The 26,076-nt window shown below is 44.0% G+C and overlaps 1 protein-coding gene across 1 annotated transcript in view; it reads left to right on the forward strand.

Annotated features, from left to right (window-relative positions):
* Positions 1–26,076, forward strand: part of CREB3L2 (cAMP responsive element binding protein 3 like 2) — a 126,421-nt gene that overhangs the window by 92,993 nt on the left and 7,352 nt on the right. The window contains exons 3-8 of the mRNA XM_012806234.2: positions 3,719–3,894; positions 5,312–5,399; positions 7,679–7,863; positions 9,819–9,965; positions 12,014–12,072; positions 13,603–13,671. Coding sequence (XP_012661688.2) covers positions 3,719–3,894; positions 5,312–5,399; positions 7,679–7,863; positions 9,819–9,965; positions 12,014–12,072; positions 13,603–13,671 — 724 coding nt within the window. The remainder of the gene's footprint in view (positions 1–3,718; positions 3,895–5,311; positions 5,400–7,678; positions 7,864–9,818; positions 9,966–12,013; positions 12,073–13,602; positions 13,672–26,076) is intronic.

Genomic DNA, 26,076 nt, shown 5'->3' on the forward strand with positions numbered 1-26,076 from the left:
CTGGTTGGCTTTTTTCATATGAACTCATTTATTTTATGATGTAACTGGTAGGGCTAATGAGCCAATCTACAAATATTTATTGATATGATTCACAGTTGATGGTTTAGGGGAATTAGTTTGGAAGTGAATACAGTTATTTTGTTGCAATAGATTCGGACGTAATAGATTTAATTTCTTGTTCATACGTTCAGCTGTTCTGTATATGCTAGCTATGTTGCTGCATAACAACTACCCCAAAGCTTAGTGGCTTAAACAATAATTATTTATTATTGTAGCTCATGTGTCTGTTCCTACTCTGGAAGTTAGCTGATTTATATGGAGGTCAGCTGAGTGGTTCTGTTGGTTTTAGCTAGACTTTCTCACATATCTAGACTGTCTCTTGACTGGTCTTGGTTAAGCTCGTCTGGGGGTGCCTCCATTCTGTGTGCCTGCTCCCTTTCTCCTGAGGTCAGTAGATTATCCTGTACATACTACTCATGGTGATGGCAAAACTATGCACACTTAGGTCCAGTCCTGCAAACACAGTTCAGGAGTTAAGAAGCCAACATGCTATTGGCTTATTACATGGCCAAGTCCACAGTGGAAAGCAGCCCACAGTGGGAAGTAGGCCACCCCAGAATTACATGGCAAAGACATGCATGGTGGGAGAGTGAAGACTTGGAGCTGAGAATGCGACTTACATCTATTAAGGTCATTGACTCTTACTTAGCCAGAGGGCTCTAAGTGGCCTCTTGAGCCCCTGGAGCCTCTGTCCAATATTTACCATCCTAAGTCATAAAGTAGAGCAGGCAGAAGCAGGCTGTGTCCATGTGTGTTCATCTGGGGACTATGGTTATCCCGTATTGGAAATCTGGACATGTTATAAAGTTTAAAGAAAAAGAAAAAAAATTATACATATTCTGAATGATTGTCCAGATACATGCTTACTATTTGGCATATTTCCTTTTTATCTTTCTGACACTTTCTTTATTAATATTATATAGATTTATATCTAAGTTTTTCCTTAGTAGTCTATCATCAACCTTTCCTTGGTCCTTAGAAAGGATTTATCAATGTAATATTAATATCTGTGGAGATATCCCATTGGGTGGATGCATCATCCCTAATTTAACCTTTTCCTTGCTCCTCAATGTTTTGGTTATATCCGGGGTTTTGTGATCTTAAATAGTGCCTCAGTAAGCATATTTGTGCATAAATCTTTATCCACATGTTGAGTTGGTTTTTTTAGTAGAAAGAATGCTGGCTGGAGAGAGGAGCCTGGGTTCTGCCACTAGTTGGTAGTAAGACCTAAACCTCCGTGTCATTTTTCTCATCTATAAAACAATGTCTTTGAGGTAGGTGGTCTTAAATTTCTTCCTAACCCTAACACATCCCTCAGAATAGAGGACTGCATTGCTGCACTGGCGAGGAAACATGAAGGCAACCGCAGCTGTGTGTCCTCAGAAAGCTCCGGGGAGGAGAGGCAGCTTCCCGGGCTCCTTACTTGGGAGCATTCAGTTGTCTTCAGAGAGGTTTCCTTTTGCAGTTCCGGTGTCATTGTTTTCCTTGCAGTCTCCCTTCCCTGAGGCAGCAGTAATGTTATTTATTTGTTTTTACAGAGGGCAATGGGTCACGAGCCTTAAGAACATAAACCGTCCTGACCCATTTTATGAGTTTGCACACTTTGAGAATTGGCCTCCTTCTATCGGAAGAACTGGTTTCATTACCCATCTTCATTTTGTCTCATAATGTTATATTCACTTTTCGTATTTATTTTTGCCTTTTGTTTGCCTTGGACATGAAGTTTCATCACAGTTACCTTCACTATTTCCTGGTAGTTGCCTGCAACCTTTTTCTCTGGGACAGGACAGTTCCTTACTGCTCATTTCCATATGGATCGAGGCTGTATTTCATCTGACTGTCTCTCTTCCAGCCTCTGCCAGGAATAAATATTGCTCAATTTCAGCAGGCGTTAAGCATTGACTTCAAAAGGCAGACGCATCAGTGTGTCCCTGCTAAGTAGAGAAAGTGGGATCTGTGCTCTCTCTCTGTCCCCCTCCAACCCTTAGAACTAGAAGACTCTGTCTGCTGGTAGTTGTGTGCAATCTTTTTCTCTGTGACAGGACCCTCCCTTACTGGGTTAGGGTTACAGTTAGGCGGGTCTCTAAGTGGGTCTCTTTTGCAGCAGACAGAGTCTTCTAGTTCTAAGCTCTTTTGGGCATAGGCATTAGAAACTGGTCCAGTCACTTCTCTGGGCTGAGCTGGGGTGCCGTCTGTGTCAAGTACAGAGTGGTCTGCCCCCTCTGGCCAACATCAGAAGGGCTTTGTTCCCTGTTCCTGCTGAGGGCCAGCGTGGTGCCTGCACCCATGAGTGATGGAAATCCCCTGTCACAGCACAGCACTCAGCAGCCCCACTCCAGAAGCAAAACATCTTCCACCAATAGAAGTCTCACCCATCTTCTTTTACCTCAGGAAATAAATTAGGACAGGAATAATTCATCCAGTCAGTTACACATCGGATTTGAGGAGGGGAAATAATTTTCCTTTGTGAATATGAATGTGCTTGGAGGAAGTTGCTTATGAAATACAATTTTAATAATTGTGAACTTTAGTTTTTAGTTTCTGTGTCCACCCTTCCCCTCGTAATTCTGAATGCTTCCCACGTAAGGAAATTGGAGTCAAATTCTTAAGTGTAAAATAATTTTGTAATGTGAATAACTTTGCTTCCTCCAACTATAATGGGTCTCTGAGCAAGTGAATCACATAGTGTGTGGGTTTAAACACTTGCAGAAAGCAATGAGGCTTTATTTTAGCCTCACACTGCTGCAAGGTATGTGTGAGGAATGTGGACTCTGGGAACCGCAGGTGTGTGTTTTCTTGCTCTATGCCTCTTTCCAACCTCCTCTTCTTTCCTTTCCCTCCTCCTTCCTGCTTTTCCAGGTCTGTGCTGAGGTGCTAGCTCTGAAGTTAAGCAACTGGGTCAGAAAGACATGGTACTGTTTAGTTCCCCAGAAGGGCATGTGTTGGGAGATAGAGGCTCTTTCTGTTCCGGCTGGTTGCTTGGTTGTTATCTAGCCCCAGGCCCAGTGATCATCAGGAAGAACCGAGGCAAGACAAGACCCAGACGCACCAAGTCCCATCCTTTTCCCCCCAAGGGATATTTAGTCTATTTTAGCAAAGGGCAGATGGTCCTTACAGATTCCAAAATCTCCCAAAGGGCTAAGCAAAGTCTCTGGAAGTCTAAGTTTAAAACAGATGGCAGCCCCGGGAAAGCAGAAGAGGCTAAAAAACGGAGAAAGCCGATCAACATCATTCTCTCCTGTCCTCTCTGCTAGGCCCTTTGCTGCCAATCATTTGGTTTTTTTCTTTCCTGTTTTTAAATGTGCTCATTTATTTTTGAATCCTAACACATTCACTTGGTTTAAAACCTGGAAATCTAACTCATTGCACATTTAACAGCCTCCCTCATGTCCTGTTCCCCGTGGGTCAGGTGCTTCCTGCCTGCGGGGAAGCCAGGAGACTTTCTTCATATACATTCCTTCCAGCGTCCCTTTAGGCATATCCACCAGTCAGCGCAGGGGTGTAGGTTCTCACTTTCCCGGTCATTTCCTCATCTATATATCTCCTCTCTCACATGCTCACTTGATTTCCTTCAGTTCCACTCTCAGTAATCCTCTGTTGATCTTTGCTATGCCTAAGGCCCTGAACGAGTTCACAGGTGCTTGTCTTTCTCCTGCAGATGAAGCAGACAGTGAGAAATGGTACCTGTCTACAGATTTTCCTTCGACCACCATCAAGACAGAGCCTATTACAGACGAGGCACCCCCAGGACTTGTTCCCTCCGTCACTCTCACCATTACAGCCATCTCTACCCCTTTCGAGAAGGAGGAACCCCCTCTGGAAATGAATACTGGGGTATACTCAATTTTTTTTCTCATATAAACAATTTGGATTAAAAGTTACAGGTCCTCATTCTCTAATAAGGTTGGAGTTAGTGACTGCATTTATTTAAGGACATGTCACTTTATGTGTCTATTTACGCATTTATGTATATATTGAGGGTATGTTGATTTGGTATCAGCTTTAGGAAAACTGGTAACAAAGCTGATTTTTATTTTCTTTGAGTACTATTAAAAATGTAAAACATAAATGAATATTCATGGTAAAAAAAGCTCTCCATGGCACTGAGTTTTAAGCAGTGGAAAGTCAGTGGTTATGATGGTGGTGTGGCAACCCATGGCTTTGGGCATGGCTGTTGAGGATGCTGGTTGCTGTGTGCCCTTTCACTTTACTTTCCTAGTATAATGCTGAGTTGCCCTTACTCAACGCAGGACCCTCCCACCTACTGATTCTTACTCCATTACCGGTGGAAAGTATAAGAAATCAGAAATTTCTTCCTTGCCTGATTTGCACACAGCAAATTTAATTTAATTTTATTCTACCTCCTTTCTGAGTATTTTCAGTGTCTGGAAAAGGACCAGAACCATACTTGTACATCTTCTTACAGAGTGGAAAGCCAGTCTTAACTTTCCTTACACTTAAAGCCTCAGGTTATAAACAATGACTCCATTAACATTCCTTATAGCACAGATTTCCTGTGAGCAAGATAGAGTGCCTGCCTGTTCAGGAAGAAGTAACACAGACTCAGTAGAGCCACAGAAGCGTCCCTGCCTACTCGCTTCTTACTCTGTCTGTATGGAAGATGCAGGGTGGTAGACAGAAGACCCCGGCAGCTGCTCTCAAGGATTCCCAAGGAATCCTTCTTGGACTGGCCTCCTGGAGTCTGTAGTAATTGCCTTAAGATTTTGGTCTGTAAGAATTTTAGTTCAGTTGATTTTTAAGTATGCAATTAACGAAGCTCAAGCTCATGGCCTTGCTCCCTGTGTATTGGTCCGATAACCTGTGTCCTTTCCCTACTGGGTATTTCATGGTTAGGTGTCCTCAGTCATTAGGGAGCCTGGAGAAAAGGATGTGGGTTGATGGTGCACCACTCAACAAACTAGTGTCCGCTGGCGGCCCTGTAACAATTACCAGAATATTTTGTGGTAAAATGCTTTTATGTGACCCCCCCCAAACAATAGAAAGAAGCACCGATAAGTGAGCTTTTCACGTGAGGGTTGTGAGGGTTCCATCCTGTGTAATGCCAGATTTGGTGGTGAGCAGAAGGCTAAGGAGTAAAACAACTTTCTGTCCAAGAGGCTGTCCGTGCTCAGCTGTGCTCTGCAGAGGCAGGGCTGCCCCGAGAAGAGGACACCGATGACACCACTCTCCTGTATGCTTCTTCAGAGCTGTCACTGGTTTTTCAAAATTGTCTTCGGAATTCTTCTTTCAGGTCGATTCCTCGTGCCAGACCATTATTCCTAAGATTAAGCTGGAGCCTCACGAAGTGGATCAGTTTCTGAACTTCTCACCTAAAGAAGGTTGGTCTGTCCTCGGTGCTCCTGTAGCTCCTAGACATAGTCATGAAGTCTGAAGGGAGAGAGAGTATGGGTGAGGATGCTGGGGTCAGTTTGTCCACAGGTATAGCTTGCCTTGGGAAGTAGCTCTGCTCTTGTAAACCTTGCTTCCAAATGCAGTTTTTGAGAGCTAAGTACTATATGTTCCTATGTGCATTTGCTGGAGGTTTAGCTACATGTTGCTGTGCCTTTCTGCTCCTAGCCAGGGTGATTTTTGAAAACCTTTTATGGACTGCTGCAGTGTGGGTGCTGACACACAGGAGAGCTGCGGCCCTCAAGCTTCTCAGTGTGAACACGGGACAGCCTCGCATATAACCGGCAGCCCACAGAGGCACCTTGCTCCCTTAAAACAGCTCCAGTTTCAACCTTTTGTGATGAGAGTTCACAATTTATCTGTCTGGCCAATTCAGTGTTTTTGTTTTTAAATCATGTCTTTTGAATCCTAAAATTCAGTGTTTTTAAATGTTGACTCTGGATGGCAGCAGTGACAAGGAGCCCTCTACCTGTACTGGAATGGCCACAGCCTCCAATCATGCACCTCACTGGGCTTCTTGCCATCCACTTAGAGCTAAATAGTGTCATTCTTGACATTGTCATACTTTCCCTGTTTTCTTTTTCTGTGTTAGTTTAAAAGTAAATAAAAGGCCAACCCAGATTAAATTGAGTAGGATCTACACCAAGACACTATTTCTTTGTGCTGAGTGATAAGCATTCACGCCTTTCACCTCTATATACTGCTGTAAGGTAGTTCCTTTCATCTTTATGCACTGGTTCTCCCTATCAAATGCATCTTGCTCTTTTATGTTACAGTACAGTTCAGAGAGTATTATAATCATAATAATGAATCCCAGAGCGGCTTCAGAATTCAGGGTCACTGGAGGAGAAATGTTTCAAGAATATAGTAAAGGGCAGTCTTTCCTCATTATCCTGGATAAACAGAGATAAGGAAACTCAATATCCTTGAATGCATCAGAGTTTCTAGGCAGAGTAGCTTGTTGTCCCCAGACCTTTCGGTAACCCAAGAGCGGCATTTCAAATGATATTTGGAAATCTGAGACCAAGGCACCTGTGGCCAGATCATCGCTCTCAATAGGCAGGAAAGATGAGAGTCCAGCTTGCCTCACTCGCTTTTCCTGCCATTTCATTTCTGGGTTTTGTGGGCTGCCCTCTGCCTGGAGAGGAGAACAGTGTTAGAATGATTTGGTTTGTGCCAAGTAGAAGGGACGGGGGAGCTCTAAAGTGCTCTCGGCTAATTTTCGGGAATCTAACAGTACAGAGTGGCAGGAAATTGGAGCCCCTAACAGGTTCGCTTCCTGGGGGTGTGTGTTACCATAAAGTGCTGTAGTATTTACGGAATTAGAAAAACCACAATTAGCACTCTTAGCACCCTGACCTTCCAGCCAATCTTGTACATACTGGCTGGAACAACAGAAATACCCGCTGTTGAATCCAAACTGGATTCTGGCTTCAGAAGCCCCTCTGCTGCCCAGAGGTGTCTGATGGACGCCGGCCGGCTTAGGCTCTGTAGGCCCTGGCAGAGGGACTGTGATGTGCCTCCCAGAGGAAAGGCAAAGGGTGGGGTTCTTACATGCTGGGGGACGTTGGAGGAGAAAGCCCCTCCCCACCACCCCCATATTCCCTGTGCCTACTCATCTCTCTAGAGATGGATGTAGAGTTTTTTGAATGAAGAATGCTTGGCGCCTTGCCTGCTGGCCCCACCATGCACATTCCTCCAGAAACAAACGAGCTTTTCTCAAAGCAGCCTTTGGGAACCCTCATGGGCTCCCAGATATTGCTATCTTTTAAAAGACTTTTTTAATTTAAAGTGCATAATTCATTAACATGGTTTACAAATGAAACTGTATCTGGAAGGAACACAGTGAAGTCTTATCAACACCCGGTCTCAGGCTCCCCTGATCGCTCCCTGCCTGCCTCGGGTCAGAGTATTACTGGTTTCCTGTATACACTTCTTTATGCCAATGTAAGCAAACGTGGGTCTGTATGCCCTTTCTTTTTTTATACAAAAGGGGGCTACTGTATACACTGCTCCTGACCTCTCTCCCCTCTTCTGCACTTCATAATCCTTCTTGGAGATCTTGCCTCAGTGCATGGGGGCTCCTCATTCGTTTGTTGGGCTATCCTGAGTTCCGCCACGTGGATGATGCACAGAGTTTGTGTCACCAGCCCCAAGTCCTTCCTTGTCAAGGCTCTTGGATGAATGACATGTGCTTTCTTTTCTTTAGCCCCCGGGGACCACCTGCACTTACCGCCCACCCCGCCCAGCAGTCACGGCAGTGACTCAGAGGGCAGCCTGAGCCCCAACCCACGCCTGCACCCATTCGGCCTGCCTCAGACTCACAGCCCAGCCAGAGCCACGCCCCGGGCCCCCTCCGCTCTCTCCAGCTCCCCCCTCCTCACAGCTCCTCACGTAAGTATGGCTGGGACCTTCTAGACCGTCTCTGTCTGTCCCGTGGGGCATCCAGGGCAGGCCAATCAAGGCCATTTGCTTTTTCCTCTTGTCTAGAAGTTTCTGTCTTGCAGTTAAAGCAGGGTGATGACAACCTTAGGGAACATTTTTAAGAACTTCCCATAAATCTCATCTTGCTGCCACAATTCTCTTCGTTTTCATGTGTATGCTTCCAGTTTTCACTCACATGTTTATTTTACAGAGCTATAAGCATAAAGAATAAAAATTTTGGTTTGCTCTCTTCAAAATTATACTATAAATATTTACAATCATGTTGGTAGTCCTTACGGCCTGTCATAGAAAAATACCTTTTATATTTTAGATGAGCAGTCTTTGGTGAACTTAAAAATCACTCTGAGATTAAATTCTTTAATGCCTAAAGCTGTCTGTGTTAAGTATAACTGGTAACCCAGGAACTCAGATCAGAAATCATGACACGTGGTTCATCTCCTACTTACATAAGGACACTATTTTCCAAGTTTAAAAAAAAAAAATAGAATAGATCATTAACTTTTTATTGTTCTAAAAAGTGAATTGATTTCTATGAAGTCGTAAATATTACAGTTAACTTTTTTGAATTTATGATGTCATGACTGGCAAATTTAAAAGATATGAGATATTTATTAATAAGTATTCTGTAAGCATCATTCATCCATGAACGTAACTGAAAACTTGAATTGTGTCCCAGAAAATCCTTGATCTATAGCCACATTCTCATGTCACTGTTACTGAGGATAAGGGAGATAACCCTTTCCATTCTGTCTTCTCTGCTTGGACCTAACTTTTCACTCCTCGTGTTACTAGAACAGCTTTCATCCTGTATGTCTGAATCCTACCATGATTAATCTGTTCTATATGCTTATGAAGGAAGCTTCCCCGGGCCACACTCTCTTGCCCAACAACTGGGTGTGTTTCCCTATTACTGCTGGCACCAAACCCTAATGCTCATTATCATGTGCCCAGCACTCTGTGACTTCAAGAACTACTCTAGGCAGAATGGCATCTTCGGTTACTGTTCACAGTCCTGCCTTTTGCTGGGAATGCCCTTCTCTCTCTTAGGTAAGCAATCTCCCTTCCTTGCAGGAGGCCCAATTCAACTCTTCTCTCCTACTCTAACCCTTCCCTGATCATACAAACTCAAGTAAATGTCTTTCTCCAAATTTATAATGCATCTTCAATTAGTATTACAGTTTAGCGTTTAATTACTCTCATCTTTGTATGGGTGTCAATTCAGTCTTCATCACGAGCTACTTAAGAGATGGGGTTTGTGTGGAGTCCCCCAGGGTAATTAGCATGGAGCTAATGTGCGGTAGGGACTCTGTTCGTTTGACTAATTAGAAACACATTACTCCATTGTAGGTTCAATGAGATGAGGTACAGTGTTCCATCTTCATGGCGGAGGCCCAATCTGGGACTACTGTCGCCGGAGGCTTCCCTAGAGAGAGTGGGCAGGTGCACCCCTGAGAGCTCTGTGGCCCCTTAGCTGTAAGTGGAGATGGGAGGATGCCTCCTGCTGGGTGGAGAGCACCTCATCAAATTGCAGTTTCACAAGGAGAACAACAAAGCTCTGCCACAAAACAGAGGTGCATGTGAATCCTTCTTCACCCCAAGGCCAGGCAACCTCCAGGGATGTGGGAAACGAATTCTCCACTTTGACTTTTCACCTTTTAGCGAATGAGCTTCTTTATCCTTCCCTCCGAATCACAATCCTTGGGTTATAACACTCACGTGGGAGTGTCTACTCCACCTTTGCTTTCACTTCGAAATACTGGTTCCTCCCCCAATGCAGAGGACACCTCGTTTTCTCTGAGCCACCTATGAGACGTTCGAACGGATTCTGATCCCGTGTTGGCAGATGACTCTTCAGCGCGCCCACTTCTTTTTGACCCCTTTCTGCTGCTCCTTTGTCTATACAGAAACTGCAGGGATCAGGCCCACTGGTCCTGACCGAGGAGGAGAAGAGGACTCTGATAGCTGAGGGTTATCCCATCCCTACCAAATTGCCCCTAACAAAATCAGAGGAGAAAGCCCTGAAGAAAATCCGGAGGAAAATCAAAAATAAGGTGAGCCTTTCAAGTCTAGGCATTCTTGTGAGCAGAGCCAGGAGGATGGAGTCAGTGGATTGAGCACACCATCCTTTCCCGTTCCCTTCCCGTCCCAGGGTGCAGATGAAGGCTCAGCTGTCTGTAGGGGAATGGCATGCTCACACTTGCCCCTGCCTTCTTCTGGCCCCTTCGTCCACCTGGTCCACCTGGAGGCCAACAGATGCCCAGTGCAGTGTGCCTCCCTACGATGACACATTCAGGGCTGGGAGGAAGACATTAGAACTTTCCTCTAAATGTGCTTGTTTAATCTCAGCCTTTTAGATTTCAGCTTTATGATGTACATAATAGTTTGCTCTAAAAGATGTATATATAATTTATCATTAAATAAACGCAAATACATTGGAAGTGCTTGTTTGATTTTTTTTCTTTTTTGACTCCTCTTTTATTTTTTAACTTTTTTAGAATTTTTAAAAATTTCAATAGATTTAGGGATTGGTTTTTTTTGTTGATAGGGTTTGTGATAAAATGATTAAAATATTTTTAATTTTTTTAGAATTTTTAAAATTTTCAATAGATTTCGGGATTGGTTTTTGATACATAGATGAATTGTATAGTGGCTTTATAGTGTGCCCAGTGTTTGAATAGTGTACCCAGTGCTTGAATAGTGTACAGTGTACTCAGCAGGTAACTTTTGGTCCCTCATCCCCCTCCCACCCTCTCCTTTTCTGAGTCTCCAAAGTCCATAATACCACTCTGTATGACCATGTATACTCATAGTTTAGCTCTTGCTTATAAGAGCTAAATGGTACATATGGTATTTCTTATTCCATTCCCGAGACACTTTGCTTAGGATAACGTCCTCCAGTCATCCAAGTTGCTACAGGAAACATTATTGCATTCTATTTTATGGCTGAGTAGTACTCCAGGATAAAGGCAGGGTTCCATGAAGTTCATGTGCAATTTAAAATAGGTTCACATTGTAAATTGCACAGACTTTATGAACACCCAGTATACGTGCATATGCCACATTTTCTTTATCCACTCATTAGTTGGTGGGCACTTAGGTTGATTTCACATCTTTGATATTGTGAATCGTGCTGTAATATCATGCAGGCTCAGGTATCTTTTTGATGAGTTCTTTTCCTTTGGGTAGATCCCCAGGAGTGGGACTGAATGGTAGGTCTACTTTTTAGTTCTTTGAGAAATCCCCATTGAAGTTGTACTAATTTGAATTCCCACCAATGGTGTGTAAGTGTTCTGGTTTCTTTGCCTCTACACGAACATCTATTGTTTTTTGACTTTTTAATAATGACCATTCTGACAGGGGTAAAGTAGTATGTCATTGTGGTTTTAATTGTATTTCCCTGACGTGTTGAGCATTTTTTCATATTTGTCTGTCTTCTTTTGAAAAATGACGGTTCATGTCCTTGCCTGCTTTTTAGTAGGATTATTGTTTTTTTCTTGCTGACATCTTTTCTTGTTGATAGGGGTTTGTGATAAAAAAGAATTCTGCCATGCCCTGGTCTGTATCTGGCCTCGGCAAGCTGATTGTAGCCCACTCAGTGCTGAGCAGGATGGCTGAGGCCCAGGGGGGTGGCGTAGGCATAAGCAGACCAGGAGGGAGGGGGCAAAGGAAGGCGAGTGGTTAGTATCGCTCTTCACCCATGGGCAGAATCAGCAGTGAGTTGCTACATGACCAAGCCCAACTGTCTTATTTTACATACATAGTTGAGCAAAGGGAGGTCCAGAGAATTAAACTCCTTTATCTGAGACAATACCAATGATCTGTGACCCACATGCTCTGGACTGGCCTGTGGTCCAGTGTCTTTCCATTAGGGGCCTAGCTTGTGGAAAGTAGGTGAAAGCACAGGCTGGTGGAAACCAGAGAGGATAGAAGAGGTGATTAGTAGATGAGCTGGCAGCTTAAACAAATGGCAAGCGGCCCCAAAGTGAGCAGGACTTTGGTGATTTCTGCACTAATGCCCACCTGTCTCCCAGTTGCATATAACCAATAAACACTTATAGAGCTGGAAATCAATCATTCTCTATCCCTTTTTACCTCTCAGATTTCTGCCCAGGAAAGTAGGAGAAAGAAGAAAGAATACATGGACAGCTTGGAGAAAAAGTAAGCCTGCTGACAAACTGTTGTGTTTTTCGGGCAGTGTGCACAGAGAAAAGTGAGTGCGCTAAGAGCTGGTGAGAAGCAGGTGAATTCCTCTTTCTGGCCAGCTTAGAAGCCTGCCGCTGTATCAAATTTTGCCTGCCACCTAGTGGTTATTTGCAGGGGACATTAATAAGCACAGCATGAAGTGAAAAAATACTCTGTCTTATTAGGCATTTGAACCACACTGTTTCCAGCCAAGGATCCCTTGGAGGCTTCTTTTCAGACTAGTACAAATATTAACATTCTGGCACATTCCTGGAACTTCTCAGAGGAGAAGCACTGTTTTGGCAGAAAGGGGCAGTGCTACTTAACCAGTTCCCGCTGGCCATGCTCCCTCGCACCCTAGGAGAGCACACTGGAACTACATACGTCAGGTTGACTATAATTCATGCAAAACTACTGAAAGCATTCCTTGTTTGTGTGAAAAGCCTAGAATATGGGAGGGCTGTTAGAAAAATATGAATTAAAGGCAATTTTAGATTAGCACTGGAATATAACTCCCAAGTTCACAAACTAGTATCATCTTAAGAAGGGTATGAGGCCTCAGACCCAGAAATGAACCTTCATGTGTATCTAGGGTAAGGAGTGGGTCAGTGGATCCTGGCTGGTTCTAGATGTTTCTGCTGAAAGTTTAGTATTTCTGTCTATAACCTGATCTAAGTACTGCTAATTTAGCTTTTCAGTTGGCTCTTCATATCCAGAAGTTCCACAAGCCCAATATAACCAATCATGAATTGAAAATATTCAGAAAAAAATGCAACAATAAAAATAATATAAGTAAAAAATATGGTATAATAACTATGTAGAATTTATTAATACATTGTATTAGGTATCATAAGAAATCTAGAGATGATTTAAACATTTTAGGAGAATGTGTATAGGTCCTCCTATACCATTTATGGATTTTGGTATCCATGGGGCGATGGTACCACCCCCCACCCCACCCCCCCAGACACCACTGGACTACTGTAGACCCATTCTGTTCCATCGGTTTCTTTAGGCACTTAGGGCCAAGATAATTCTATGAGAATCTCTTTACTGCCTCTCGGGCATGCATGCTCCAGCATTGGGGTTCCTCGTCCTAAGTTCTTGTCCTCCTTGGCTTCTCATTGGACCTTCTGGCCAGGAGGGTGTCCAGTAGCATCCAGATCACTGTCCTGTAGAAGGAAAGAAGTACAATGTGGGCTGAGAGCATGAGGGAAGAGATGAAAGAAAACAAGGTGGTAACACCCTCGAAGAGGCATTTCTATGTCATCCCATCTTTCAGTACTGAGACACTTGTTACTCTCTTCCCCTGATTTTTGTATTTTTCTTTAGTTTCTTCATCTTTCTTCACAACTCTAGCAAGCCAGGCTCTTTCCCACACTTCCCTGGAGTAGCTGTCCCCATCCCCCCTTCTTTCCCTGATCACTGTTAACTCCACCCAAGCTCCTGGCTTTTCATTTGCTTCACTGGGAATGACTAATTTTATTCTTTCTCTCTTCTTCGTAGAGTCGAGTCTTGCTCTACTGAGAACTCGGAGCTTCGGAAGAAGGTCGAGGTTCTGGAGAACACCAATAGGTGGGTGTCACGGAGTGTGAGTTGACTGAGCTGCCTAATGGAGGTGAGGAAAGAGGGCATAGAATCGTGGACGGAGTTGGGAGGAAAGTGGAGGAGAGCACATTGGAAGTGTAGGTGTTCCAGGATGCTCAGGACTCCTGGCCTCCAGCCACATGTTCCTGCTACACACACACACATCACACACACTTGCATACATACCCTCTCACATAGACATTACACACATATCCATATGCACACGTGGGCTCACTCATGCATGCTGTCTGCTTCCCTGATGATACAGGACTGGTGACGAGGTTGATCGTTACAAGGACTACTACAAGGGGGTTAAAAAAGAGGTTTCAGGGAGAATAAGTCCGATAAGTCTGATTTTCTGAAAGTGACTTTAGAGGTGGACAAGGAGAGCCTGGCTACTTCATGGTCACCCAATTTTAGTAGCATATGACTTCTATTAGTATAGTTTAAAAAAGAATATCAGTTTGTTTTTAAAAGTAGCTTTTAAAATTGATTAACTACATTTCAACTCTTTCCCACCATCATTTTGACAAAAATAACTATGGGATCTGAGTTAACGGAGTCCTGCAGCACAGGGGTGTCCAACCTGTGGCCCACCTGGGATTTTGTGAGGACTTTTTTGCATATCTGTGGTGTTAGATATCATGAAAAGTATGCAGAGACTTTTGTTTTTTTTTGGGGGGGGTGCTAATCAGCTTTTGTTAGTGTTTGTATGTTTGCTGTGTAGCCCGAGACAACTCTTGTTCTTCTCACATGTGGCAGAAAGGAAAAACTGTTAGACACCCCTGTCCAGCACTTATGGTGCAAAGCTCTGCTTTAAGTACTTTACAGCCATTAGCTCATTTAGCTCTATGAGGTGGTAATATTATTGTCCCCTTATATAGGGGAGGTAGTTAAGACTGAGAAATGTTGGCTGATTTGCCCAACGTCACACAGAACATACTAAAGCTGCACGTGACCCCAGGCAGTCTGGCTCTGGAGCCTTCACATGGTAGGAGTTGTATGCAGGAGGGGGTGAAGGTAACGGGTTAGGACCATTGGCAAGTTTCATCCAAAATGAAATGTGTTTGTTTGCCTACATGCTGTGTTCCCCAGTGGGAAGTCATGCCTTAGTCAGGGAATCCTGTCACCCTTAGTATTATAGATCCAATAAATCCAGAAGAGGAAAATGGACCTAGTGGGTAAGCCAAGTATTAATTAATCATTTAATGGTCAGCATTAATGCCTAATAACAATTGCACGAGTGTTAAAGGATCAGATTAAATCTCTGTGCATGTCATTTGACAATAACAATGAATTTGCCTCCCTCTTCCTGATCTTCATGGTTTGTGCTCACACAGCAGGCTAATAGGCTCGTGAGTTATTTCACTGAATTTCTGGGAACATGTGCTCCAGCAGCTGGTCAAGGGCAGTTCACCTCAAGTGCTCTGTAAGACAGACGGCCCACAGGGAGGAAACGTCACCCGCTCAGTGTGGCATTACCTTAATCTCTCGAGGCAAAGGGGCTGGTTTCAGATACCACCTTAGGGTCTGGTTTCACTGCCCGCCTTTGCCCACTAATCTCCTGAGACCCCTCTCTTTTCATCTCCACCTTTACCAGGTCAGAGGGGATTTCTTGAGATGGTTCTGGTTCTCTGAATCCTGCCTCCTCAGCCACAGTCTGTATCCAGCCCTTGGCACTTGCTTTCAAGGAAGCCCCATGTTTATGGGGCAGGTCCTCACCATAAGTTGGTCAAGAGGGGAAGAGGAATCTGTCAAAGATGATTGTGGCCTTTGGGGTCTTGGTTTGGTCTAAAGGGGTCGAATGTCAGGCCTGCCCTTGGCCACCTGGGGGCAGCAGAGGCCCAGCAGGGCTGTGCAGGGGTGGCCTTGCGAGCAAGGTCACTTGCCTTGGGTGGGGCCTCTCCTCCCCTCTCCAGGGCTCCTGTGCTGTTAGTTTCTCTCTCGCTCTCTCTCTCTCTCTCTCTCTCTCTCTCTCTCTCACACACACACACACACACACACACACACACACACACACGCACATTTATTTCTGCTTGTTCGTGAGAATCAGATATCCAGATAAGGTCCATATGTTCCAGTGGTTGATGTGTCCCTTAGGTATCTTTTTACCCATAGATTCACTTTCATTTCTTTGCTTGTTACTTAGTAAAGCACCGAATCAGTTGTCCGAGGGAGTCTTCCGAGGTCTCAGTTTGCTTCTAACATTCTGTGGTGCCATTTAGCCACTCCCTTATCTACTGTGGACTACCTTGTGTGTTTTGTGTTTGTTTTTTGATAAGAATTCTTGATAGGTTCTGCTGCATTCTTCCACCAGGAGTAGTTTAAAAACTGATTATCTGGTTATCAGCAATTTACGGTCTCCCTGAGATGGATCCATGCATTATGAGCTTGGAAATAGCTTTATCACATTCAATCATGTCTCCTTCGATTATTAGCAGAATATTTTTCTAAAGTAAAGCTCTTCATGATTAATGAACAGAGGGGCATAGGTATCTCTACGAGGTGCTGATTTCATTGCCTTTGGGGATATACCCAGCAGAGGGATTGCTGGGTCATATGGTAGTTCTATTTTTAATTTTTTGAGGAACTTCCACACTGTTTTCGGTAATGGTTCTATCAATTTACTACCAACAGTGTAAAAGGGTTACCTTTTCTCCAGACCCTCACTAACGCTTATTATAGTTTATCTTTTTGATAATAATCATCATAATAGGTGCAAGGTGATATCTCATTGTGGTTTTAATTTGCATTTCTTCAGTGATTAGTATTTGAGAACCTTTTCATATACCCCTTGGCCATTTTCATGTCTTCTTTGGAAAAATGTCTATTAAGATTTTTTTTACTGTTTTAAAATTGGATTAGTTGTTCTTTTACTATGGGATTATATGAGTTCCTTTTCTTGAGTATTTTGGATATGCATCCCTTACGATTTATATGGTTTGCAAATAATTTTCTCCTGCTTATTTTGCTGTTTCCTTGGATTTGCAGGAGCTTTGTAATTTGATGTAGTCCTTTGTGTTTATCGGTTTTTAAACATAAAAGAAGACGCATACACAATATGGGCTCATTGATGAAAAATGTACAAAATACAGGTAGAAAAGAAAATGTATATAATCCTTTCATCCAGAGGTACCTTTACATTTTGGGATATTTTATAGTGCATACTCCTTTGTTAAGAAATATTTTCATTTTAAGAGAATACTCTGGACGTATTTTCATGTCAGCAAATATATAATCTTTGAATTGTCCATTTTTAAAAAATCTCCTTTGTGTTATCTGACCCTTCCCTAATGGGTTTCTGTGGCCAGGGCTATCACAGGCCACCTATTAAGGAAGGGGCAGGTTTTTGTTTATTTTGTTTTGTTGTCAGCTTTATTGAGGAATAATTGATGAAAAACATGCATATATTTTTACAGTGTGAATGGGACGATTTACTGTATGCACACCCGGTGAAATGATTACCTTAATCAAGTTCATTAACGCGTCTATACCGCACATAGCCACCCTCCCTCCTTCCTTCCCGCCCTCCCCCTTTCCTTCTTTTCTTTCTTGTGCCCCTGTGTATGATCTACTCTTACCACATTTTGAGTAGGTAATACAGAATTATTAACTGGGGTCACCATGTTGCACACTGGATCCTTGGAATGCATTCCTCTTATAACTGAAAGTTTGCGCCCTTTAACCCGCGTCCCCCCATTGCCCCCTCCCCAGCCCTGGCAACCACCCTTCTACCCTCTAGCTTCTAAGAGTTTGACTTTTCTTTTTAACTCCACATACAGTGATACCATCTAGTATTTGTCTTTCCCTGTCTGGCTTATTTCACTCACAAAACAGGGCAGATCCCTGGCTGTTTTCCCTCCTGCCAGCTCCTTCCCCCCGCTCTGTTCCTTCTGCCCCTTGACTGTTGGGCACCTCCACTCTTCCCCCCAGTGGCCCAATGTGTGTTCCCCTTCCATTTCTTCTCTCTCTTCGAATCTCACCTCTCCTGGTACGGTGGTGATGGCTAACAATGGATTCGTCAGATTATCGTCTCACAGATAATTTTATCAGGGAGCTCCTAAGGTTATCATGTTTGAGACCAGAGACTTTTCACGTATTTTGGCTTGAGAGGCAAATACATAAGAGCAGAGCTTCTCCTGCCGAATCAGGAGGTAAACCTGTAGTTTCTCCAACTCCTCTGCCCCTTTCTCCTTCTGCTTCCTGCCAAGGGCCTCCCCTTGCTGAGACGACACCACACTAACCAAAGCGACTGTAATGTAAACACTGACAGTGCCCTGCCCTAAGCCAGCCGCAGGGAGCTGGTGTCTGGGGCACACAGTCAAGGGAGAATTTGGACCCTTTGCTCACATCATGCCGTGGGTGTGAAACTCAGTGTTTGAGCTACGTGCAGGGCTGGGCTGGACAAACACACAGCTGTGTTTGTGTTCCTGTTGATGCCTCCCGTCTTATTATCCTTTGGAGGCAGCTGGACGGAGGAAGCAGAAATGACTCTGATAAGCAAACAGGCTCCGAGGTCACCAGAAGTGGGGTGGGAGCCTTGCGGAACATTGTTTCATATGGCATGGCATGGCAGGGAAGGTGAGGGGGTGTTTCATCATCGACCAAATTAAGGAAAAACGAGGTCTATCTAGAGGTGAATTTGTGCTTGGATTGTGAGTCAATTTTGAATCTTTTCGTTTGTACAAGACTCAGCAGCAACAACCAAGAATATTATTAGTTTCTAGGTGAAACCTAGATAAACCTTTTATCTGAGCTGAGCCTCTTAGAGCAGAGCCAAGATGGTGTGAAAACACCTTCACACTTCTTGCTAAGCTGATCCACTAATTGCACGCCATCAAGAAATGTGTAAGACGGAGCGAGATGGTTTCCCAGGGGGCCCTTCTTCTTATGCTCAGCAAATACATTTGCACTGATGAGGGTCCAGGCCCTGAGGGACCACTGGGAGGTCCTCCTGGCTTAGTTCCTAAGTTTATCATTCATCTCTGCAAGCCGGGAGCTCTCTGGATGGCCCCACCCTAATCTCCATCCTGAGAAACCCTGTTCTTTTTCTCCCACTTATATCCTTTTCTTCTGAACAAGTGATGCACACCCAGCCCCTCACTTTTAGGTGCTTGAGGCTCAGTTGAGGCTCAGTTTGTTCCACTCATTACCTGTTTTGTTCTCATGCCTCTGTCGGGCTGTGCACTACAGTCTTTCCCCCCACAGCAGAGCTTTGCAGAATCATGGGAGCTTAGACTTGAAATGCACCATAGAGATTATTTTATTTGACTGCTAATCACTTTATTTTATTTGTTTGTTTGTTTGTTTGTTTTTGAGACAGAGCCTCACTCTGCTGCCCTGGGTTGAGTGCCATAGCATCATAGCTCACAGTAACCTCAAACTCTTAGGCTTGAGCAATCTTCTTGCCTCTGCCTCCCAAGTAGCTGTGACTACAGGCACCTGCTACAGTTCATTGGGCTAATTTTTTTATTTTCCGTAGATATGGGGTTCTCACTCTTGCTGAGGCTGGTCTTGAACTCCTGAGCTCAGATGATCCATCCACCTTGGCCTCCCAGAGTGCTAAGATTATAGGCATGAAATACTGTGCCTGGCAATGTTTTATTTTACAGAAAGAGAAACTGAGGCCCAGTGAGGTTAAAGTCATCCCAACGTTTAAAGATAGAATGGGACTATCAGGTGGTGCCTGTGGCTCAAAAGGGTCACTGGCCTCATATGCCAGAGGTGGCGACCCGGCCCCAGCCAAAAAAAGGAAAAGAAAAAAATGAATGGGGACTATCATTCAGCCATGTAACCTCTATAGATATTTACACTGATTTCTCTTGCTGCTATGCCTCTCACTTCTGCGAAGACCACTACCTTGCCCAGCAAGGGCCGACTTAGACCCGGGTACTGGGATCCTTGCTTTGGACTCAGTGTCTTAGAGAACCCTATGCTGGTCCTCTGTGCAGTCAGCAGGACCAAGGGGATGTGTCCATGTGGATCTCTGACCCTGCCCCTTCTAAACCATACCCTGGTACCTAGGATTCTGGAATTCCTTGTCCAAAGGGCTTTAGTCCATTTCTAGGGCCTGTGTGGGCTTCCTTTGTAAATATTTTCTCTGAAGTGTTAACCATGTGACCAGTGGGCACCTGGAAGCTGGTGAGGTGGCCAGAGACAGCATTCTGTGATGGCCGTGTGTGGGTTTGAACTAGGGCACGGTGTGCATAAGGTCTTTCACAGTGTGCCAGTTCTGGGATCCAGTTTGTCTTGTTTATAGGAGACATGCAATTCCTGGGTCAAGGACTGAGACTTTATTACTCAGCGCAGCAGCTGGTGTGAGCATCATCAGCTCTCCTTGCCACCAAGTGCCAGGATAGAGACAGGTAGATGCTACATTCTCAGGGGATTTGTCTCACAGCCAAGGAACCCTGAACTTAGAGACTCTAGTGCTTTTATAGCAGGTAGGGGAGGCATTTCCTCACCTGTCCAGCCTACCAGCTTCATAAACAACCCTGAAAAGTGGCCTGTATGAAAGAACAGTGAGGGAACTTTCTGTCTTGGCAACTCTGGCCAAAGAAGACCCAAAGAGACTGTCTCTCCCCAACAGGATGTGGCAGAGCCAGGGAGGGAGGAGAAGGGAAGCAGGCTGTAGCCGGGGCCAGTTCTGTCCAAACCACCAGGGAAGGAAGGCTGGGAAGTCCAAGAATTCTAAGTTCAAACCCAGCCTCGGAGGGACCTGGAAGGAGCAGGTGTTGGGGCAGAGTTTGCCTGGCTGGGAGCTGGGTGAGGAGAAAACCTAGATGTGAAGTATGTGGCTTCATTTGTATTCTTCCCCAGACTCCACAGAAGTAAGGGTCTTGCTTGTCCCGACACTCATCTCTATTCCACCTACGTCTACTGTTTTCTGGGTCTCCTGATTTGTTTGTTTAGCCCACACAGCTGTGTCCATTAGCACAGATACTGCACCTTGACTCCCTAAACACTATGATGGCCTCTGCGTGTGAGTTCTTCTCTTTTTTAGACTGATTACGTAGCTGGCTGAGCCCGTTCTCTGACGCAGACAGGGAAGCCATGTGAGGACATCTGATGAATGACCCAAGTTACTCTTCTGTAGACTTTTATCTTGGCTCAATTCACTTTTCTTTTCTCCATGATCTCTAACTTCTGTGAAGAGTAGGGGCTTTCTTTTCATGTGGAAATGTTTCAAACTTTGAAGGATTGTTGGGTACTAGACTAAATTCCCTAGAGAGATTAAGACGCCATTTTAGTGTAATGCAGTGGTCAAGTTCAAAATTCCCCAGCCCCAGAAAACATTCTTAGAACAATCTTTTTTGTGTTTTTCTGGGCTGATAGGTAATATGGTATTTTACAAAAGCCCTTTGGCCCTTGCAAAATAAATAGACCTCCTGTAATGCTGCAATTACGAAGAGAGAAAAAGGAGATAATTCATACTCTCTTTTTTTGTCATTTAGGCCTCAAAACTTAAGTAAAAGATCATAAACAAATAGCATTTATGTACTCAAAGTTTAGGAATTTTGGCTGATACAGTTGTTTTTTATATATGACCCATTTTAAAAGTCTTTGAGATCATGATTCTCCTTAAATGTCCTTATGAAATATGTAAACTGGCAATTATTATCATCATATCCCACCACTTCTCCACCCTCCACCCTAGGACCTGAGGGTGTAGCTTTTGGCTTTTAGACGCCTCCTCTTATGCTCAGAACTTTCCAGACACTAACTACAGAGATGTGGGTGGGGCAGCAGAGTGGGATTTCGGTGGGATCTTGCCTCAGAAGGTCATGGATCTCATCTATTTCATTATGAGGCCACCCGATCTTGCCTTATATTTTCGTGTGTGTGTAGGTGTGTGTTTTGCTCATGCGCACTGCACCAGTAACACCCAGACCTTTTTGCTTGTATAATCCTGTTACATTTTATGTAGTGTCAGTGACACATTAGGCAGACATGTGTATGCAGCAGGCACCTAACTAATGTGAATGCTTCACAAATTAAGAATTATTTACTACATGTGATGCCCTCTGATGGAATATATTCTACTTGATTCTGTTTCATTACAAAATAACCCCAGTAACAGCTCATCTGATTTCCTAACCCACGAATAGTTCATGATTTGGAATGGGGAAATTACTGCACTAGGTACTTACATAAGGATGTGAAAAGTTCCTTCTTCTCTGAAGGAGGCTGATTTATCCAGAGAGTGATTTATATACACACACATATTTACACATACACTGTAGCGCAGACATTTCTATTTTTAATAGAAATGTTACTGGATTTGATGAAAGTGTGTCAACACAGAGGACCTGGCCTGAAGCTCCCAACCCAGCAAGCAGCCAGGAAGCATCAGTTTATTGTTTTTCCTGACTGGTGATTTCAGACTCCAGTAGGAAATTGGATGCCCAAATGTTCTCTGTCTAACGTGCAGTAGCCATATGACTCTTCTCCCTCCCTCTTGTTCTCTCTCCCATGAATAGAGGAAAAAGAAGAAAACAAAATTAAACCGAAGACAAAGAAAACATATGAGGCTGTTGATGCATTTCCCAGTGATTGTAGGATTGCGTCTCACACTCTCGGATGCTTTTGAGTGTTTTGCCCAGTTTCCTTTGCTATGCCTCCCCAGATCCAGGGTGATGGTGTATTTTGGAGCAGGCTGACAGCTGCCTCCGACTGCTCTTTTGCAAGCAACTGTATGAGGATAGCCACTAAGTTTATTTTTACATCTCACCACAGGACAGAATCTACATTTTCAATCAAGTGTTGGACACAATTTAACAAGTTGTGAAAAATCTGTTGGCCCAGATATAAACGTATGCGAAGAGTATTCTTTTCTCTAAATTAAGATTTTGCTCCCGGAAGCCCAAGAATTCATTAAGCCATAATTAGCTGTGATCACTTATGGTTTAAAATACAATAATAAAGAGGAAGTTTATATTGAGCTTTGAGGGCACCATTGGGTGTGTCTCAGGGTTGACTTTTTATAGCTTTAGTTTTAAAATAACTTTCCTATTTTATCTGCTGGCCGCCTTTTCTCCACGCAGCCCTTCACGCAAGCAGGGTAAGAGCTGTCTTCCTGGCTCCCGATGCTTCAGGCAGTGATATCTGTCTCTGTGGCCTCAGAGAAAGTGCCACTTCATCCTTCATCTCAAACTGGCATATCACTTATGAAGTCACAGGCTTTGCCAGAGCAAGGACTGGCTTCACCTGTCATCTAAAAGGAGACAGCAAGTACCCTTCAAAGATGCATTTGCTACAACAAACCCAGCACTGCCTAGGAGGGGAAATCTCAAGTTAATCTGTTAGCCGATGTGGTCAGGGGAATTCATTTTGATTAGTTGCCTGTGCTCAGAATGGGAGTAACCTGATTAAAGGCACACAGCAGTAGTGCTTCCATGGAAGTCCAGGGACACATGCACCAGCTTGGCAGTGCCAAAGCCATCTCATCAACTTTTTTGGTGTCTGACAGGACTTATATTGTTCATTTTTCCAAATAAAGCCTGGCTTTGACTTCGTGATCCCTGAAGTCAGGTGAGGAGGACCTGCAAATTCTTTTATCTATAAGCTGCATTTTATCTTTGGTGTATCCAGAGATGTACCGTGAAATGTTTACTTGCTGTTATAGTTCTCTTTGTGTCATTATTACTGAAATTTTAGCATGCAACTCATGTAACTCATTGCCGCTGGAATAGGTTTTATTGTGGCTCTCCCACCTGTAGTTTAACTACTTTTTTTTTTAAAGCAGAGGTTGGGTTTGAACCCGCCACCTCCAGTATATGGGGCCAGCACCCTACTCCTTTGAGAGTTTAGTAACTTTTAACAGTAGCATTTTCTTTTCTGACAGTAACCATATCTCTTGGTTGGGCTGTCATCAATAAGATGTTAATATCACTGGATTTAAGAAAAATCTGCCTAAGATATGTTTTGTTGTTTGATTTATTAGATTCTTGACCAGGGTACCATGATGTACCATGTTGGAAAGTACACAAGCTATGGTGCACACCTTAGGTCTCCTACTTGCAATTGTGTGACTTTGAGACCGTTACTTAGTATTTTGGTATATCCAGTTCTTAGTACTCAATGGACCAATGGACATGCAATCCTCTGGCATTGCTAATTTTCTTCCTCTTTGTGTTGTATGAATGTGGATAAATTTCCCGAGCTCTACTGGATCATAGAAACCTATTCAGGATTTTTGGATGAATGAGTTAATCCACTTTCGCCTGGTGAAATACTTGGTTGCTGATGGGTGGGGGGCTTTGGAGTATTCTCATTTCTACCATTAGTTCAGTTTACTTTCTCCAACCCAAGTGGGAGAAGCCGCAGCAAACAACCACATTATTAGTCACTGTTGCTGTCCGCCAAAATTTCAAACTAAAAATATGTATTTTAAACTACATGTTTGCTCGCCTTAAAGAGTTGGATTATAAACTGTTAGAAATCAGGGACCATTAAACAACCATTTTCATTTGCAGTGGATTCAGAATATAATCATCTTTCAGTTTGGAAAGGATGTGTCCATGAATGCCAAGTAAAGTGCCGTGCGGTTAGTGAATGCAAAGCCTTCTCCGCATTCTCCAGCCAGACCTAAATGGTTCTTCTTCTGAACTCAGAGCACTTTGCACCTGTAGCTGGGGGTGAGGGGGCGCTGATTTGAGCCTAAGGATTCCCTCAGTGGGCTTTAGGTATATCTGGCCTTCTAGAATCTGTTTTCAGAGGAGACTATGGAACTTCCTGGGAGACTGCTCATCCTGGGGAAGGAAGGGAGTAGCCAGGAAGGGAGGAGTGATTCCAAGTATTGTGTGGAATTTATTTTCTTGGCCGTCCATGACCTACAGACCAGGCAAGGAGCAGGACATTGGCAGGGAAGAAGTATGAGATGGTTGCAGGTAGACAGGGACTATTGGTAAAAAGTGGAAATGGCTGTTTTACTTTCAAACTCTTTAGGAATTTAGAGCAAAAGTAGTGTGGCATTGGTACCATCTGGTGAAGGTACCATCTAAATCAGTGGTTCTCAACCTTCCTAATGCTGCAGCCCTTTAATATGGTTCTTGTGGGTCAGGACCCAAAGGTTGAGAACTGCTGTTCTAAATGAAGGCTGGATGGAGAAACTTTTTATTTTTTTCAGATTAATATGAGGGTGCATACAGTGAGGTTACCCTGTTTGCATTGGTTAGGTAAAGTCCAAGTTGCAGTTGAGTCCTTCACCCAGGAGATGTGCCGTATACCTGTACCTTGTACTGTCCGGTGGCAGCTTACATACTCTGCTCTGCCCTTCTTTATTTAATTGTGTCTTTCTCTTATGTGGGTCTGTAGTTGTTTATCGGCTAGTTTCAAATTAGTGCGAATACATGGGATGCTTGCCTGTCCATTCTTAAAATACTTTACTAAGGAGAATGTTTCCAGATCCATCCAGGTCAATACAAACGATGTGATGTCTCTGGATGTGGCAATGTTACCCACTTGTGCACAGAGTGCAGCTAACTTCCATACCTCGAGGCCACCAGCACACAGGCAGAGGGAGCACCCAGGACAGCTGAGGTGCCCAGCAAAAGTGGCAGCATCACTTAAGGAAATAGATCTTCAGCTGGCAGGGGGAGCAGGGAGGCCACTTCTCATAGCTTAGCAGGCGCTAAAGCATCACTCATCAATTGGTGCTGTGGGAGGTGGCCACTCTCGAAGGGACAGGGTCTATGCTGGGGAGTGTCACCTGTGGGCTCACCCGTAAATCTGCCCCAGGCCTTCCATACAGACCAGCAGGGATAACCCAGCCAGGGCTTTGGGGCTGGCATTGCAGATGACAGGCTGTCAAACGTGATCTTGGCTCTGTGGAAATGCCTCCTTCTCAGGGCATGGCCGTGTATGGTGGATCATTCAGCTCTCAGCTTTGGAAAGGCAGCTGTGCTGGTACGCAGGAAGATGGTGGTCTGGGGAAGGAGTCTTGGGAGAAGAGATAAGAAACTTGGTGAGGGAGAAAAAGTACCACATCATAGAACCATTTATACGCAAACCATTGGCTTCAGGAGAGTTTAGAGTAATCACCCTGTCAGTGTTTCTCAGCCTTCAGTAACATACGGGATGTTTTTAAAGAACATGGTCTCAACTCCATGTGATCATCTACATAACTAGAAACAAACGCACACAAAAAGTTCAAGTACAGAAAAGGTCTGGCATGTTAAATGGATGATATTAACTAATGGGCTAAATGATTTTGTGTGCTTATATGAAAATCACCATGCCAGGCAAAAATCTGGTGTAGATGGAACCTCGCAGGAATTTGGTTTTTAAAATGTTTTTCTTTTCAGATCAATATGAGGGTACACACAACCAGGTTGCTTTGTTTGCATGTGTCAGGTGGAGTCCAAGTTGCTGGTGTGCTTCTCCCCTGGACGT

This window comes from Otolemur garnettii, unplaced genomic scaffold (assembly GCF_000181295.1).
Source record: "Otolemur garnettii isolate 467f Iridium unplaced genomic scaffold, OtoGar3 scaffold00049, whole genome shotgun sequence".
Classification (NCBI taxonomy): domain Eukaryota; kingdom Metazoa; phylum Chordata; class Mammalia; order Primates; family Galagidae; genus Otolemur; species Otolemur garnettii.